This window comes from Musa acuminata, chromosome BXJ1-4 (genome assembly GCF_036884655.1).
Source record: "Musa acuminata AAA Group cultivar baxijiao chromosome BXJ1-4, Cavendish_Baxijiao_AAA, whole genome shotgun sequence".
In the NCBI taxonomy this organism is placed as follows: domain Eukaryota; kingdom Viridiplantae; phylum Streptophyta; class Magnoliopsida; order Zingiberales; family Musaceae; genus Musa; species Musa acuminata.
Window position 1 is genome coordinate 42,850,044 of NC_088330.1, and position 17,326 is coordinate 42,867,369.

The following is a 17,326-nucleotide window of genomic DNA, read 5'->3' on the forward strand; positions in this document are numbered from 1 at the left end:
TTTCCTTCTACGCTAGCCTGATGGTGATTGGCCGTCAAGTCCCTCGACATTTCTCATGATCTGATGCTTGAATATTTTATTCGTCATCATTTAGTATGTTGCCCCTATATTTTTAATCCAAACGACATGAGTTTGTAACAATATATACCTTAATCCGTGACAAAGGAGGTAAGTGCCCGATCTCGATGCACCATCCTTATTTTATTATATCCCAAAAACACATTCATGAAGGTAAGGAGCTCATGGTCCGAGATGATCAATTTGGGAAAGAGGGCAGCAGTCCTCTAGACATGCTTTGTTAAAATTGGTATAATCAAAACACATTCTCTAATTTCTATTAGATTTTTTAACCGATACAACATTAGCAAGCCATTGTGGGTACTTCACTTGGGTAATAAACCCTTCCTCTAGTAGCTTGTCCACCTCGTCATTAATCGCTTGCTGGAATTCGGGAGCAAACTTACAAGGCTTTTGCTTCATAGGTCGGACTTTGGGGGAAATGTTTAAGTGGTGATAGGCCACGTCGGAGTCTATTCCTAGCATGTCTCTCATTGACTATGCAAACATCTTGATATTTTTCCTAAGAAAGTTGATGAGCTACACTCGCTTCTTCTCAAGGAGTGTTGCCCCAACTTTGACGACCTAATTCGGATGGGCCTTGTTCAAAAGTTCCTCGACTAGTGACTCCATTAGCTTCAAATATGGGAGGGGCTTTGTGAAATCTTGGGGTTTAATGGTGGTACCTCGGGCCAAGCCTTCTTGTGTAAGGAGACTGTCATCAAATAGCACTAGCGAGACTCCTTCGGATCGCTCCTCAACTCCCTAACATCGGTTTTTGTTGGGAACTTCATCACCATGTGATATATCGACACCACAACCCTCAACCAGTTGAGTGTGGGTCGACCTATGATCACATTGTACGCCGAGGGAATGTTAACCACTATAAACTTGGTCATCACAATTTTAGAGTATGGTTCATCGTCAAATATGATGTGCAGGCTCATGATCCCGAGGGAGGAGATGGAGTCATCCATGAACCACATTAGCAAAGAAGTCATATGGGTGAGATCATTAGTCGAAAACCTAAGTTTTAAAAAGCATTAAAGTAGAGGATGTCAATGGAGTTACCTGTGTCAATTATGGAAACCACTAGGGTGTTATCATGGTTTAGGTCGAGATACTTTATCTCTTCTTCCTTGAAGGTTATTTCCGAATCATCTTCTGGCCTTGAGTGCTTCTCGATGGTGACTCGGGCATAAGCTTTGTGACTTGAGGTATTGCCCCCTCTCGAGGCAGGTCCACCGGTGATGATATCAAGGCCTTGAGGTCAGGGTGAAGGTTCCGGAGGTCTCCGGACGAATCTTATGAGGTGCCCACAATGAACGAGCTCCTCGATTTGTTCATTCAAATCATGACAATCTTCCATATTATGCCCATAATCATGGTGGAAGCGATAATATTTAGATCTGTCTCTCCTTTCTAATAGTGTCTTCATCGGTTGAGGGTCCTTCAAGAACCCTTTTTCCTTTATCTATAAAAAAACATCAATTCTCATCATCTTAAGAGGGGTCAGCTTGGGTCTCGGGTAAGACAACTTGGGTCGATCTTATTTTATTTGCTAAGGTGACCTCGGGGTTGGAGCTAACAATAGTCGCTCTTACCGCGACGGCCTCTTGTGCGTCTCCTTGCGCTTACTTGAGATCATCGCTTCGGTGGCTATGTATTGGTTGACCCTTTGGAGGACCTCGAGTACAATTGTCGGCAACCTATCTACCAATGAACAAAAAAGGTGAGAGGGTCCGAGCCCCATCATGAAGGCTTGAATCATGAGTGATGAATGGACTTCTTGCACACCTCAAATTTTGTTAGTGAAATAAGCGATGAAGTCAGAGAGTGTCTCCTCTTCCCCTTGCTTAAGCCCAAGTAACATTGTCATCGATGGCCTCGGGTGTATATTTTCAAGGAAGTATAGTTTAAACTCCTTTGCAAGCTGAGCAAAGGAGTCAATTGAGAGTGGCTTCAAACGAGTAGCGTTCTCGGGAATGCGCAACACATCAAAGCATTCAAGGTGCCATAGAGAGACATCTGGGTGCGGAAGGCAATAATGTGTTCAACTGGATCGATACTGCCGTTAAAGGCTTCTAGCGATAGGAGATAGAAGTTAGTCGGGATTGGTTCCTCTTGGATGTTCTAAGTGAATTGGGACCGACTCGAGGTGGGATTGACTAGATGCTCCCCCCCAGACTACTGGAACTCCCATCATGTCTCGTCTAAGCATTGATCCATTTGCCATAGTTGAATCCTCAGGGAGTCATCCATCGAATCCACCAATTAGATCTCCAATTCGGGTAGGGCATAACGATGGTGCGACAATGCACTGAATATCATGGTTAGGGAGCAAGGCGCTTCTTCAACTAAATAGTTTTATGGACCTTGGGCAATCCTAAGATACTAACATCGTGTCGATCGGGGGGATTTTGACGGGTGTCAATGTTAGTGGAGGTTGAGATATCAATTGTGGTTGAGATGGTGACGTTGCTTGTTGGGCTAGTTAAGGCAAGAGCAAGATGATAGCCTGCATCATGCTTATGAGCATCTACACCTAATGGATGAGGTTCAGAAACACCTTGACGGGGATGAGTAGGTGGCTGAGATGGTGAGATATCAATTATGGTTGAGATGGTGACGTTGCTTGTTGGGCTAGTTAAGGCAAGAGCAAGATGATAGCCTGCATCATGCTTATGAGCATCTACACCTAATGGATGAGGTTCAGAAACACCTTGACGGGGATGAGTAGGTGGCTCGAATTCATCTCGGGAGCGAGAAGCTTGGATCATTAAATAGACGTCGATACCTCGCAGGCATCTTTACCGAAGTGGATGCATCCACATACGAAAAGAATGGCAGTTGTTCCCCTCGAATAAAAGTTTTGTGGGTTGGAGGTAGGGTCTCCTCGCTAGAATGTTTGTTAAGTAGATATGTGGGTGGACGTTCTTGTAACATTAGACTCTCCTTGTGGCACCAAAACATTAAGAGATTTCATCGTCAACATCCGAGTCAACCTGACATGATCCAAACCCGAAGGTGTAGGAGTGTCCGAAGTGGATCCGAGATAGTTCTTAAATGACTCTAAGGTGGTTCCAAGGTTGAGGGTCGAGCTTCCAAGGCACCGCTTGCACTAAGACCGATGTCGAAAAAATTTTCCTAACCCAATCCCTATGACATTCAAATTAGTCTGAGGTCCTTTCTCGGGTATGAGATTTTCTCGAAAAGAGAGTCCATCGACACAACATCAACAACTTTTATACTTGATTTGCGAAAGGGATAACTTACAATTGCCCCAACATCCTCTTTTGATGTTTTGGCCAAATGGGTGAGAAAAAAGAGACGTATCCGAACCGCCTCCCTTGGACTATTATCCGTAGGGGCGGATGGATGAAGGGTGATTGAAACCTTTGCCTTCTGTGCCAGTCTGATGACAAATGTCAAATAGTAATTGACCACTAACATATTCCCTACCCCACTTTAAATTTTGATAAGAGATGCAGAGAAAGAAAAAATAATCCTGTCACAGTTTATGCAGATTTGTGTAATGTTCGGATGAAGAAAAGGAAATAAAAAAACACTTCTGCACCATAAAAAGCAAGAAAAAGAACAATTAGAAGTGAATAATACAGCAGATGATGTCCTTGATAATCCAATGACCAAGTCTCGTTAATCTTCTTCAAATTATACAACAGGCTGCTGGATGATTATCTGAGAGAGAGGTTTCTCATATTCACCAGTTCTTTTCTTCCTCAGATCAATGCTAATAACCATGTCTAATCCTATGGATTCCAGCAAAGCATATTATTACTTGCTATCCTCTTCTTTTCCTTTCCTCTAATCCATATTCTTCTGGAACAAGGATGTGACGTCATTCTCTTGAGCAAGTAGGTCTTAGGAACCTTTATCTCCACTATCTCAAGAAATCAAAACAGTGCCCTTATATTGCACTATGCTTTTCCTTCCAACACAAACTATGAGAACTATCATGTGATAACAAAGTACCATTGTCAGAACAAAATCATGCTCAAAACCCTTGCATCTCTCATCCATGTGACAGCCCAAAATGAATCTAAAAGAATGACTGCAATTAAAACATAAGGTAGGGTGATACCGATGCGCGATGCTCCCACCAACCAAACCAATGTGGGGTCCGAAAAGGGCGAACCCTATTTACTTCTAACAGAAGCAGATGAACAATGGAGAAATAAGACCTTTATCTACATGTCTACACCAATGACTATCCAAATCATTGAGTTGATACAGTAAACTTTAGAAAGATTACCTTCACGTTTGTTCGTCAGAAACAACAATCTGCGGCTGCAAGTGATCTTGATCCCCTGTGAACTGTCTAAAGAAGGCTCTCCTCCACCACACCTCAAAGGCTTTCTGGATGTTGGGGCAATTGTCGCCTTTGCTCAGAAAACAATCAAACCATCTCAATAAGATTTCTTGTTGTTCTGCCATGGGTAATGTTAAGATGGTTGCAGAGAGCCCATCCTCTATCAACTTCTTGTCGAACATCCTGCAAGCTCTCTTCATCCAACTAAAATCTTCGTAAAGCGCTTCCAGCCATGTCCTTAGAAGAGAAATTTTTGCGTCCTTTGTCACCAGAATCTGCCCTCTCCCAATCGCAATGCACAACTGAGCAGTGATCCTGCTGATCTCAAATCTATACATGCATGGTATCTTGGAATGCCAGGTAGAGAGCTCACTCTGATCAGCCCACAGAGCCACAAATTCATCAGCAATCCTCTTGTTTATCAGAATATCAACAAGCCACTGCACATTGTCAGCTTCTCGAGCAACCTCACCCATCAAGGAGGCTCGATCCCCGTGACCTTCACCAAAATTTGCAGCCTCGGACAAGAGCTGCAAAAGACAATCAAGGCATTTATGGCACAGGTGGTAGAGGGTTTCCCTTGAGATCTCAAGCTTGTTGTAGTGCATATTGTTTTGATCTAGGTCTTCTCTGAGCAAACGAGCTATTAAGGCTTTCATGTCTCGCCGAGCTTTCTTATCTTTGGCTTGTAGAACACCATCAAGAATCCCTAGGTATATGGAGTCAGTATTTGCAGAAGTAGATGGCTCCACTGAGACTCTTTGCAGGATTCCTCTGATTGGTTCACAGACCTGCTGAATCTGAAGCTTGCCAAGGGTAGATACTACCTTCTCCTCCTCAGCCTCAGACCAAGGAATGGCTTCCAAGTAGTCGAGGCATGCCAAAATTCCATCATCAAATTGTATATCCACAGAAACCTGAGTGCAGATTCAAAAGAGATGTGTTACTTTCTGCGGTGCAACCTTAAGGAGATACTTCTCAGTTTATTGATGCAAAAGGAGATGATTCTACTTATTGCATTCAAACATAAAAGAAACTATTTGACACAATGTAAACTGCAAGAAACACAAGTAAACAACTTCTGTTCTTCCTATTTAGATTATATCAATCCCACAGCAGAACCAACTCCAAAAACAGAACATTAAGAATGCCCCAACTAAATGTGTACCCACTTTGTTTCTTCAATTATTCTATGGCAATCACACATTACTTCATCACTGTGCAAATTAGAGTGCATGTTCCTTTTACACAACTCAATATCAATTTTGACATACTAAAAGCAGCTACAAGAAATTCCAAAGTGTTGTATTTCAGTTAAGATTCATCGAACACCAATGAAAGGACTACCCTCAAATTTGATCTTCTTGCAAAGAAACTTACTTGTGTGCATAAAATTTGGCTCTGCTGGTACATGAACTTACAACAAATGAACTATTTACCCTAGCCATTCATTCTGGTCAGTAATGGTTGGTTGACATAGACAAATGCTGCATTGCTGGCCCTTAGCAAACCCAGTACATTTGACCTCAATGTTGATGTGGGGTAAAAAATAGTACGATGTTAGCCGACACGGGGATAAATCGAGTTGGTGCCAACATGGCACCTGCGTGTATATGTCATCTGCATCGGCACCACTTGGCATGCAGCTATGGTACTCATCAACCTTGTGTAGGGCCGAGAAGTGCCACGTTGATGCTGTGTAAGCTGCCACGTTCGCTGCCACATCAGCATCAACTCGTTGATGAATTGTGATTACTTATATTTTTAGTCCAAGCTTGTCGATCCATTTGTCTACATCAACCTTTTGGTTAATCGTTATCTGCCGTGACCAGTACATGTGTTGAAAGCAAAGTGTCTACTTTGCAAAATGCTTAAAGGTTTATAAGGGAATGTAGAAAAGAGTGCTTATCTTTTTTGGTTTGCTTTCTTCAAACCCTAAAAAGATAAGCTAATTTTCTTGCAGGAATCTGATTCGGAAGCAAAAGAGAGCACAAACAATCCCTCATTCTTCGATCAATCTCTTTAGCTAAAAGATTTGGGGGTAAAAGAAGAAAGAATTGGGAGAGAAACGTGTAGTTACCTTGAGCAATCCAAGAACCTTGTCCACGTCCTCGCCGGCCAGACTCCGCCTGGGATCGCCCGAGTACATGAGCCCCACCGCCTCCACGTACGCCTCCGCGTCGTCGCACTCGCAGATCTCCACCGCCACCGGGCGCCCCGGCCGGCCGCCGACCCCCGCCAGCTTCTCCGCGAAGAATCGGCTCCGCGCCGCCAGTACCCGGCGATGGGCCGTCACCGTCACACGGAACCCGTCGCTGGAGCTGACGGAGAGCTCCATGTCGCCGGGGCCCTCCCTGGCGAGGATCGCCGCGATCTTCTCCTGCAGACGGAGCCGATTCTGGTCGCCGGAGGGCTGCCGCGGCGGGGGGTAGGTCCGGTGGGGGACGCCCTCCTGTGACATCATCTCGAAGAGCGTGGAAGTCTTGGGGGACGGAAAGGAAGGGCGCGGAGGGGAAGGGCTAGCAGGGCTGAGGGAAGCCGGCGGAGGAGATGAAGTGGGGGAGAGACCGGGGGAGGAGATGAAGCCTTGGCGTATCATGGCAGAGACCTCGCCGGACTTCAACAGGTTCTCCGCCACAGCCGCCATGCGGGCACGAGCGAGATCGCGGGTCCGGGTGTTCCTCCGCCTCCGCCTCCGCCGGTCGTAATCTGAAGAAGAGCTTACAGCGGCGTCTCGTCCGAACAGCCTCGAAAACGACGCCTTAAAGAGAATGTTAGAGGTCCACCGAAGGATTATTCTCACGACGGTGAGCGGATCCGTCTGCTATAATATCAAGACTGCCGAGACAGCGAAAATAACGTGTCACTCATTTTTGATCCTCTGTGACTACAAAGAACACAGAACAACTCAAGTCACCAACCATAGATCGACACGTATAACAAGTCTCCAAAGCAGCTCATTGAGAGGGCTGTTTGCTGTCATTATAAACCCTTGAGGAAATATATTGACTATCGTAGTGGTTAGAGCAAGTAATACTACAGCACAACTCAAAGCCATTGGTTTATATAGTATTAACAACAATGATGGCTGCAATGGATAGTGACATGACAAAGTATTTACACAGTATTTGCATGGAGAGAGTTCAACATTGAACATGTTGGCTCTGAGTCACATCACAGTATCTCTTCTGGCCTCATTGCATCAATGATTCTAATATCAGTCACATCCCATCAGCTCAGCTGTCCTTATTAACCAATGGTTCATGCACAACCCATTTGCTGTTGTCCTTGTGTTTGTGTACAAACAAATCAACCTACTTACATCAAAAGCTTCCAAAGTTTCAAGTTTGTCCATCTTCAGTCCTAGATGGAATGGATTGCCTCTCATTGCACTTGGCCTCCAAGCTTCTCATCAACACTATTCCATGGTGATACTCCACAGTTACACATCTTTATGCATCAAAACAATCACTTCAGTTCAATACTGTCTCCATCATCTCCTCCTAGGCATGACAGAAAGCATGCTAGACTGTGGCAGTCATTATACTTCTGGTTCAGAAATGAAGTTTATTTATTTCTTCAGTGTCATTAATTTTTTCCTCTCCTCATGCTTTATATTTGTATTCTTTATACCTGTATAACTCTTGAACACATGACCTTAATTTTTTTTTCAATATCATTTCATTTAAAAACTTAAGCTAGTAGATGAGATATTACCTAGATACTTATGTTCTTAACAAAATATAATAATATCAAAGAACAGAAATAGTGATCATGGGAAAATGCAACCTTGAGAACATACAAGGAGAAAGAAAATGAGAAAGGGAAGATGACAAGGGAGAATAGGCCAGAGAGATGCCAAGGCAAAGTCATCAGGAGAAGAAAGAGGAGAGAGGGAAAGTGGGAGAATATACCATCCTCAACCTGCTGAAAACTCCTACACGGTGTGACACTGAAGCCATCTCATGTAATAAAATTCCACAATCAGATGTTATGTGGTTCTTGCATATGTTCATCTCTTCATGTGACACAATAGATACATTGGCATTGGTACATCAATCTTGTGAGCAAAAGGTTAAAGAATATATATTAGTCAGATTCACTTCAAATCAGAAATAAGAGCAGGTAGAATTGTGTGCTATTATGATGGTAATAGGAATTTGAATCTGTGACACAGTTCTACGATAAATTGCACAAAGTGATAGCAACCTTACAGATATAAAAAGTGTGGTAAACATAAAGTTGAACTTCAACATGAACAAGAAGAAAGTACCAACCACATTATTTTTAATGGTAATGTCAAAATCTTTTTCCCTAACTCTTCTACGAATCAAAAACTATAACATAGGGGCATAGTGACAGACATTAATGACCAGACACATATTAAAAACCAATCATAAAACTCATGAGAACCAAAATCTCCATGTCAAGAGCATAGCGATGTTTATGACAACATACTTGAAACAAGATTTCGAGATGTGCAGATAAATAGACTCCTAAGCCTGGAGGCAACAGAAGCATACCATTCAGGATATCCTTGCATTCTTCAAAGTTTTACATGTAACCATGCCTCCAGATGTCCTCATAGGGTGGATGCCCAGAACAGCCACACAATCATCTGTGGATTTCAGATGAGGTTGAACAGACTCCCATATCTTTTTCTTTTGGACCTGTGGCGTGGCAAGGGAGCAGACGGTAAATGCCCAAAGAACAGCAAGCAATATTGTCAAACATCTCATCAGCAACAACAACATTAGCATGTCGAAGCCCACAACATAGTTGGCAAGACCATCGAACAAGTTACATTTCCCATGAGACTGAAGTTGATTTAGTTGGGAAAGAAAACTATTTCTTTGCTGCCACAAATAAGACAAACTTACTTTGCTAAACCTTTCAAATAGGCTATATGGTCCATCAAAAATGAAGTCTCATGTGCATCCATAAATGATCCACAAGAGACACTATTATCTAAATTCATATTGCAAGCCAGCCTAGCTGATAAAAACTGCCACAACATATTGCATCATATGGACACATTGTCCAGAATCATGCTGCAAGCCAGCTTAGTTGAAAAAAAAACTGAGAAGGTCATGAATCAATATCTTTTAGTCTCTGGGAGTATATTTAATCATAAATCAGTATAACTAAATAAGTATTTTAGGGGGGGTGCATATATATGAAAGAATATAAAAATTATAGGAAGCATCATGATATTTGCAACTTTTAAGAATACATATGAAGTTGCCCCTGAAAAATTGAAGCCAACTATCCATCTTTTTCAACCATCAAAATTAACTTTTGTCAGAATAAGAACTTTAAACAATTAGGAGACAGGAAACCAACTATTCAAAAACTGATGCACCTTGATCAGCCATGCAATTGAAAAGCAACCTTCTATGGTCGTTCACAAACAGAAAACCTCCTGTATGAGAATTTGGCAAGTCTGCTACAGGGAGCAATATACATCTGATAGAGATAGATAAGGACAAATGCCAATGGAACAACCCAACATAGTGACGGGAAAGGTTAATAAAATGTCTACATCATCATAATTTTGTAATTGTGGTAACTCATTTTCCGATGATAAGGGGGTGTATAAAAGGCATTCACATATTAAGACACCAAAAATAGATATCATTAATCTTTAATCCAAATTTTTAAAGAAGCTAAGGAATGGACCTATTGCTACCTATATGCAGCTAGAATAGTCATAAGGTATCCACATAGTGTCAATATGCTGTTGGATTATATGCTGTCACATAAGTAACAGCATACAGAAGGTTAAAAATCCTGATATCCAAAGGCCTTACCTGATTAGGAGATGCAGCATCGGGTTGCTTATCTTTGTCATCCTCTGAGCCGAACCAAATTCTTTCACCAGGGATTGAACCTTCGGGAGGTATAAGAAGCTCAACATTTTCATGAGATTCATCAGAAGCAGCCATAAGCATTCCATTTGACTTGATTCCTCGCATGTTCCTGGGCTTCAGGTTAGCAAGAACGACAACTTTGATGTCCTGCACATGAACACATCAATAACTACTTCAGTGTCTTTTAGTAATAAAAGCTATTTCTTATCACAGTAGAAATTGCACTTGTTCTGCATCAACCAATCAAAGAGTCTGACTAGCGAGGAGAATTCAGAATATGGGTGAAAAAGCAAATGGCACGTTTTTCCTTTCTTCGTAGTCAAAGTCACTATAAAACATTGTAAGCCATAACAATTCTTCGGAGCAAGGTAGTTAAAAGCAATTTATCAGTTCACTCCTTTTTTTTGTTCTCATGATTAATCACCTTCACAATATAGTATGTACAATTAGTTGAATCTCCATTCCATATTTAGATCTCACTGGCAGAACTAAAAACAAAATAATAGAAGATCACATATAAGCTCTGGCCTCAATTAATAGTGAAAATGTTAATGAAGAGAAAGATTCTTGATTTACTATGACGCTCAATGGATGTCATGATTGAAAATCCATGTACACACAGAAAATGAAAGAAAAAACTAAGCACACTTCTTGATAACAGACTCCAATCAGATAACAAAAGGAGAAAAAAAATCACAATGGCTAAGTGTATGGCAGCTGCATCTTAAGAGAAAACATAAAAGCCAGGTGAATCTTATTAGTGATACAGTAACCTACTCAACACAACCTAGAAAATGGAGACACACAGGAGAAGACCAATAAGAAAATCAAATGAACTATTACTCAGGCTATTTAGATTTCAAGAACAATGGATAGCCATAAAAATTAGAAAAGAAGAGATAAGTGAATGCAAATTTCTATGTCACATACTTGGGATAAAATGAATTTTTTTATGGTGTTAAAGAAGACAATTACTACTAATCCATCTCAGAAAAAAGTCTCTAACATGAATAATTCTACACTGTGTAACGAGGTCATCTCAATGAAATTATAGAGCAAAACATACTCATATACACCTCCACCCTGCGTGTTCCTAATCATAACCGTTATAAAATATGATTGCTCACTATCCGTCTTTTGACTGTTTGAAGCACAAGAACATTAACCAGTTTTTAGTGATTACCGCAGCCAGTGAAAGCTAAACCCACTGAAAAATTTTGATTGTAAACATCTGTAACGAACTCCATGAAGGATTAGCACACAACTAATTCATAAATCAAAACCCAAGTTTCACCAAGATTCTCAATTGGCATTAAAAGATAAACCACCAATATCAGGGCGCAGCTAAAAATACAGGACGATTGGATGTATAACCATGTGCCCGCTATGTTAAGCATCGTTTTACATACAAGCATATATACAAACACATGGCGATCAAAAACAAGGGGCGAAAGAAAATAATAAAACCTGGAGGTGCTCCAAAGGAATGTAGTTGACGAGACCGCTACAGATGGTCCTCGGCTCCGGCTCGCCGACGTCCACTTCCTCCACATACAGGGAATCGGCCTCAGGGTGCCTCCACGCCTTGAGGATGCGCCCGACCCGGATGTCCAGCGCGTCGGCCGACTCACGAAGCGGGTCCGGAGGGGGACCAGGAGGAGCGCCTTCCTCCGCCGTCGCACTGGCGGCCTCGGCGGCCGTCGACTGAGGGGAGTCGGAGCAGTATACTCTCGCCGTTCGGGATGAGCGGAGGAGCGAGAAGTGGCGACCGGTGAAGGTCCCGTGGGAGCGGACGATGGAGAAGCAACGGGCAGAGACGGAGACCATCTTATTGTAATGGAGGCGGGTATTGATGGTAGAGATGAAGAGCGCCGCGCCGCTCCTCGAGATGGCGGCCGCCATCTGCACGTTCTTCGCCTTCGGTGACTTCGGGTAGCACAAGCGTCAAGGAAGGCGCAGGGATTGGATCACGTTATCCTGGGATGGAATCACAAATGAGTAAAATGGTATGAGATAACGGCGGTTACGTTAGTGTGACCGAGGGGACCGACATACAACACAGTCGGCTAATTACATATTACTCCTATAATAATTATATTAAATATTTTTATTTTTATATTTTAAAAAATTATATTAAAATTTTTATATATATTTATGAATGTGAGACATTTAATCCGTTTCTCTTTATGCAGTTAGTTCTACAAGCGAAAGATATTCTGTGTTGTAAATAACATTATAAAAAAAGATAAAATGATAATTTACTCTTACATAAAAGCTTCGTTATCTTTGTTCGACGTCATCCTCCTCTCCAGTTTTGCTATCCTATTCTGTTTATCTTTCCTCTCGTATTTTTCCTTGGCCCTCTTCAAGATCAAGGCTACCTTCATCGTACGCTATAAACTCTTGACCCTCTTAGAGAAAGGAGACCTCCCCTAACGACTTCAAATTTAATGTTGAGATCGATGTACTTTGTCCCTCACAAATTCATCGACAATTGGGTCGATCTTGACGTGTACGACTATCATGATATCTTCTACATTGCAATGCTTGACAAACTCTCGACGATATCGATATTGTCGGGTACCTCCCAATGCAGCTCATCCTTTTGATTAATGTTACTCTCCTCCCTATCAACTCCAATCGCTTCTGTAGCATCATCTCCTAAATCATCTCTCATCTCAAACTCCTCCATGAGCTCAATGTTAATAACAGTTGCTACTTTGGCCTATTCTCGAACATTGGCCTTCACCTGTTGTCGCTTAAGTACCTTGACCTTCGGTTCAATAACTTAGAGGGAGAATTATTGCTGGTGCTTTTCAAAAAGGAGCTCAATATAATATTCTTGAACAACAACTGATTCACCCTTCATATGCTCGACAACTTCAGTAATTCTAAAGCTTTCATCATCATCATCAACAATAATAAGATCCATAGCTACTTTCGGAGCAACATCGACAATATGATGATCACCGTCAATGATCTCGTTCCGATGAAACAAGCTTTCGAAATTTAATTAAACTTTCTAGTATCATTTTCTATACCCGACAACATGCGTAACAAATAATAAAATTAAATATTTTACTTTTATAAGTATAAAGATCTTAATATAATTTTTTAAAATATAAAAGAGCCACACATATCTTAAAAGGATGAAAATCTATAATTAACCATCTTCTACACCCATCCAAAGCTCACGTCAACAATCATGTCGCGAACCTTAAAACATTTGCAAGCATATAAAAAGCATTCCCAGCATGTTAATCATCCACATTGATGATATAAGTCTGCACACATCGAAGGCACCATTTGCATGCACATAAAAACATTCCGAGTATGTTAATCAGACGCATTGATGACATAAGTTTGCACACATCGAAGGCACCATTTGCATGCATATAAAAACATTCGCAGCATGTTAATCATACACATTGATGATATAAGTTTGCATGCATCGAAGTCACTATGGTCGTTGCAAATGATAGATGATTATCCAACCTACCAGAAATATAAATTAAATCATATCTCGTCTCTCATTTAAATTTTAAGATGTAATGGCACTGATCATGTCAAAACATACCCAATCATCCAAATTAAAAATATTAAAGATTATATCTCTAATTAATTCCCACATGTAAGATCGAACTATATATCAATTTAAACTTTTAGATGCAATGACATTGATTCAAAAAATTCAAAAATCAGAATCATTTTAATCTCCTGCCTATGTATCTCTCAGTAGAACAGGCATGAAGACAACAAACAGACAAGAAACCAATGTTTAGAAGGTATTGGTTCAAACATTGTGTTTGTCCTCAACCCATAGGAGAGAGACATCAACGAACACAGGATCCTCACAAGCATCTACTTAAAAAGGTACATCCTATATCATTAGAAAGAAACTGAATTCGTGATCACTGGTCCTCTCCTGATTCCTTCTTTGGAGCTTCCTTGATCTCATCAGCTCCATCCTCCTGTCAGGCAAAAACTAGTGTGATGACACTCCGTCTGTTGTCAACAGATTTCAGCACCAACAAATTAGAGGAAGTAACACTGACCGTAATATCAGAGGTCCATAATGTCAAGTTGTCTCGAAGAAGCTGCATAATCAAAGTACTGTCTTTGTATGATTCTTCGCCCAATGTATCCAGCTCAGAGATTGCCTCATCAAATGCCTGAAATTGACGCCAAAGTAGAATGTTCAAGAAGACAGATAAATGAGTCAACCAAATTATCAGATCATGAGCTGGTAAGCCAGGAACCCAATGATACAATGAATGGATCATCAACAGAAACAAAGATCACCAGTCAACAAACTAGATACTTGGACTAACTTCTGAAATGCATGGATGAAAGATGAGAAAAGAAATACAAGTAACAGATTAAGATAAGATAACATTTCTTTGGCAAAAGTCAACATAAATCATTTCAATTTGTGTGTACAATATGCAGTTAAAAGTCTGCACGTTCATGTGCAAACACTGATAGAAATGTGTTATATGATTACCTCTATGAAGAAATTCAAGTCAAATTATAACATCCATGCACATGCACAATCACAAGAGAGCCTAGCCAAATAGAGGAACCACAAACTCCCAAGAAGCCAAATGTCTTCACGTGAATGCACATAAATAAGAATCAATAATAAATTATATTGTGTTTGGTGATGTAACAAAGGACATTTGATTTATACACAAAGTAATGGGGTTCAGGTAGCCCAATCTTGTACATGTAATATCTGGAAGAAAGAAGAATTATAGAGAAATTTATCACTAAGGATGCAGAACAAGATGTGAGGTTGGAAGGATTGCAGTAAACAAGATAGAAGACTACAAGGAACATATTATATGAGTATACAATAGAAGAGGGGCTAGCTGGCCATTAACAGGAACTCATTATTAAACTTCTTATAAGGTTATAAAAGCCCCTTTTATAGGCTAAATCTCACGCTTGGTAGGGTTCTCAATAAAAGATCCTTACAGGATAAAAACACCTATTTAGAAAAATTGTACAATGAATCATGTATAATGGGTCATCTGGATCTTTAAAAGAATGATTCCTTTTGGACTAACAAAGAAGTCTATATGGAATAAGGCTTTCATGCATCATTTTAACAAAATTTCCTAAATATCATTTCAAAAAAGTGATGATAATCAGCCAAATTTTATGGAAAAATGATAAACTCAACTTAACTGAACCAATTTTATCATGATTTTACTTATGCTTTAAACAATTGAATCATCACGGCTGTTTTTCCGCTGGAGGTTCTTGAATCCCCAACTCAATCTTCAAATAGGGTGATGAAGTGTGATTCCTGTGCTTTATATGTTATCCTCCAATTTGGACGCAATACCATGTTTATCCAGGTAAACATATGCAAGCGAAAAATAGACATCACATCAAGTCAAATATATAATGAATTATTATAGAATGTCAATTAAAGTATTTACTAAACATTGCACGACACCATATGGAAACAGGAGGGATCTGTGAGATAAACCTGCTTCGCAAGGCTGCAAGCACGATCTGGTGAGTTAAGAATTTCATAGTAGAACACAGAGAAGTTAAGTGCCAACCCCAGCCTTATCGGATGAGTTGAAGCTAATTCAGCTAAAGCAATATCCTGTCAAAAATTTTGCCAAAATATCAAATTTGAACCAAATTTATAAGAATGATTTCTGGAAAGATTGTAAAGAACAAATTGCATGTAAATGTTGCGTACCTGAGCAGATTTGTAAGCCGAAAGCGTGCTCTCAGCTGCTTCTTTCCTCTCAGCTCCAGTCTTGAACTCTGCCAGGTACCTAAGCACAACAACAGAGCAAAATCATAATTATCAAATTATTAAAATATGAAAATAACGCTTCTTTTCTGACAAAGTTTATTATTTTTCTCAAAGGAATACGCTTCTTCTAACCTGTGGTAATCACCATTCATCTTAAGGTAAAAGACCTTGGACTCTGTAGCGGTGGCGGAGGGGACAAGATGGGAATCAAGCAGCTTCAGGATCCCATCACAGATCTTGCTGAGCTCGGCCTCCACCTTGCCGCGGTACTCCTTGATCAACGCCACGTGATCCTCGTTCCCGCGGCTCTCCTCCTTCTGTTCGATGGAGGAGACAATGCGCCAGGACGCACGGCGCGCTCCGATCACGTTCTTGTAGGCCACAGAGAGAAGGTTGCGCTCCTCCACCGTGAGCTCCTCCCCGTTGATCGTCTTCACCACCTTCTCCATGAACTCCACCATCTCCTCGTACCGTTCCGCCTGCTCCGCGAGCTTGGCCATGTACACATTGCCCTCGCGCGACGATTCCACGGGAGACATTTTGCTAGGTCTCTATTCAAGAAAGTTCCTCTCTGTATATCCGCAACACCAGATCGGCATCAAATGTTAGCCCATCATCAAATTCACACTTCATTAGGCACCCAAATCTAGAACAAAGAAGACCAATTTTGAGCCAGTAATGAAAATAAATAAGATGGCACACGGATCCATCAGCTAGAAGGATCTTAAAATCTTCCCCAAGTGATGCAACTATTCGATTTCAAGAAGAAGAGTTGACGATAGTGAAGAAGAAATCATGCGTCGAATTAACTCATCAAGACAAATGCATCGCATACTTCCTTCCAGAAAACGATCAAGTAAACAGGATCTTGTGGAAGCACAGCCAACGAGGGCGACAAGAAGACTCCCGTTCCACCGAAGCGAGACGCTTAGGGTTCTTCTTTCTTGTCCGAGATGAGTTAAGCCGCCCGATCGATCTCCATTTCTTGCTCGGGTTGGAGAGGTATATGGTGATCAGAAAAATACATCTGGTACCCCTGCATCCGGTACCTGCAATCAAACTCTCCTTGTGATTGGACTAGTATTGGGGCCACGTCATTGCCCAATAAAAGAAAAGGTGCATCGTCGAGTAGATTAACAACCAGTAGGAAAAGAGTTTTTGGGAAATAGAGGGTTAGTATTGTGTTGGGGTCCTTCGGAGGCGGAGGGTCGAATACGTGGTCGGAGTAGAAGGCGACGTCGAGTGGCCAGCTCACGAGGCACGACAACCGCTCATCGCTGGGTCCACCGG

At 41.3% G+C, this 17,326-nt stretch overlaps 3 protein-coding genes across 5 annotated transcripts; all 3 read right to left on the bottom strand.

Moving 5' to 3' along the window:
• Positions 1 to 3,636: 3,636 nt before the first annotated feature.
• LOC103982315 (BTB/POZ domain-containing protein At5g60050-like) lies at positions 3,637 to 7,220 on the bottom strand. Of its 2 annotated transcripts, XM_018825234.2 has the most exons (3): positions 6,468 to 7,205; positions 4,331 to 5,304; positions 3,637 to 4,224 (listed from the first exon to the last, which is right to left on the bottom strand). In XM_018825234.2, the coding sequence occupies exons 1-2, from the start codon at positions 7,032 to 7,034 to the stop codon at positions 4,333 to 4,335; spliced, it is 1,539 nt and encodes a 512-aa protein (XP_018680779.2). In that variant the 5' UTR covers positions 7,035 to 7,205; the 3' UTR covers positions 3,637 to 4,224; positions 4,331 to 4,332. The 2 variants fall into 2 exon arrangements, with proteins under 2 accessions (XP_018680779.2, XP_009397488.2); XM_009399213.3 differs by having other exon boundaries at positions 3,637 to 5,304; positions 6,468 to 7,220.
• On the bottom strand, positions 7,209 to 12,244 carry LOC135671831 (uncharacterized). Of its 2 annotated transcripts, none has more exons than XM_065180099.1 (4): positions 11,725 to 12,244; positions 10,198 to 10,404; positions 8,911 to 9,057; positions 7,209 to 7,225 (listed from the first exon to the last, which is right to left on the bottom strand). In XM_065180099.1, exons 1-3 carry the CDS (start codon positions 12,157 to 12,159, stop codon positions 8,914 to 8,916), a joined length of 786 nt encoding a protein of 261 aa, XP_065036171.1. In that variant the 5' UTR covers positions 12,160 to 12,244; the 3' UTR covers positions 7,209 to 7,225; positions 8,911 to 8,913. The 2 variants fall into 2 exon arrangements, with proteins under 2 accessions (XP_065036171.1, XP_065036170.1); XM_065180098.1 differs by lacking the exon at positions 7,209 to 7,225 and adding an exon at positions 7,432 to 8,447.
• Positions 12,245 to 13,889: 1,645 nt separating this feature from the next.
• Positions 13,890 to 17,030, bottom strand: LOC103982313 (14-3-3-like protein). Its single transcript, XM_009399208.3, has 6 exons — positions 16,872 to 17,030; positions 16,169 to 16,607; positions 15,977 to 16,055; positions 15,755 to 15,877; positions 14,313 to 14,429; positions 13,890 to 14,228 (listed from the first exon to the last, which is right to left on the bottom strand). Exons 2-6 carry the CDS (start codon positions 16,573 to 16,575, stop codon positions 14,169 to 14,171), a joined length of 786 nt encoding a protein of 261 aa, XP_009397483.1. The 5' UTR covers positions 16,576 to 16,607; positions 16,872 to 17,030; the 3' UTR covers positions 13,890 to 14,168.
• Between the last annotated feature and the right edge of the window lie 296 nt (positions 17,031 to 17,326).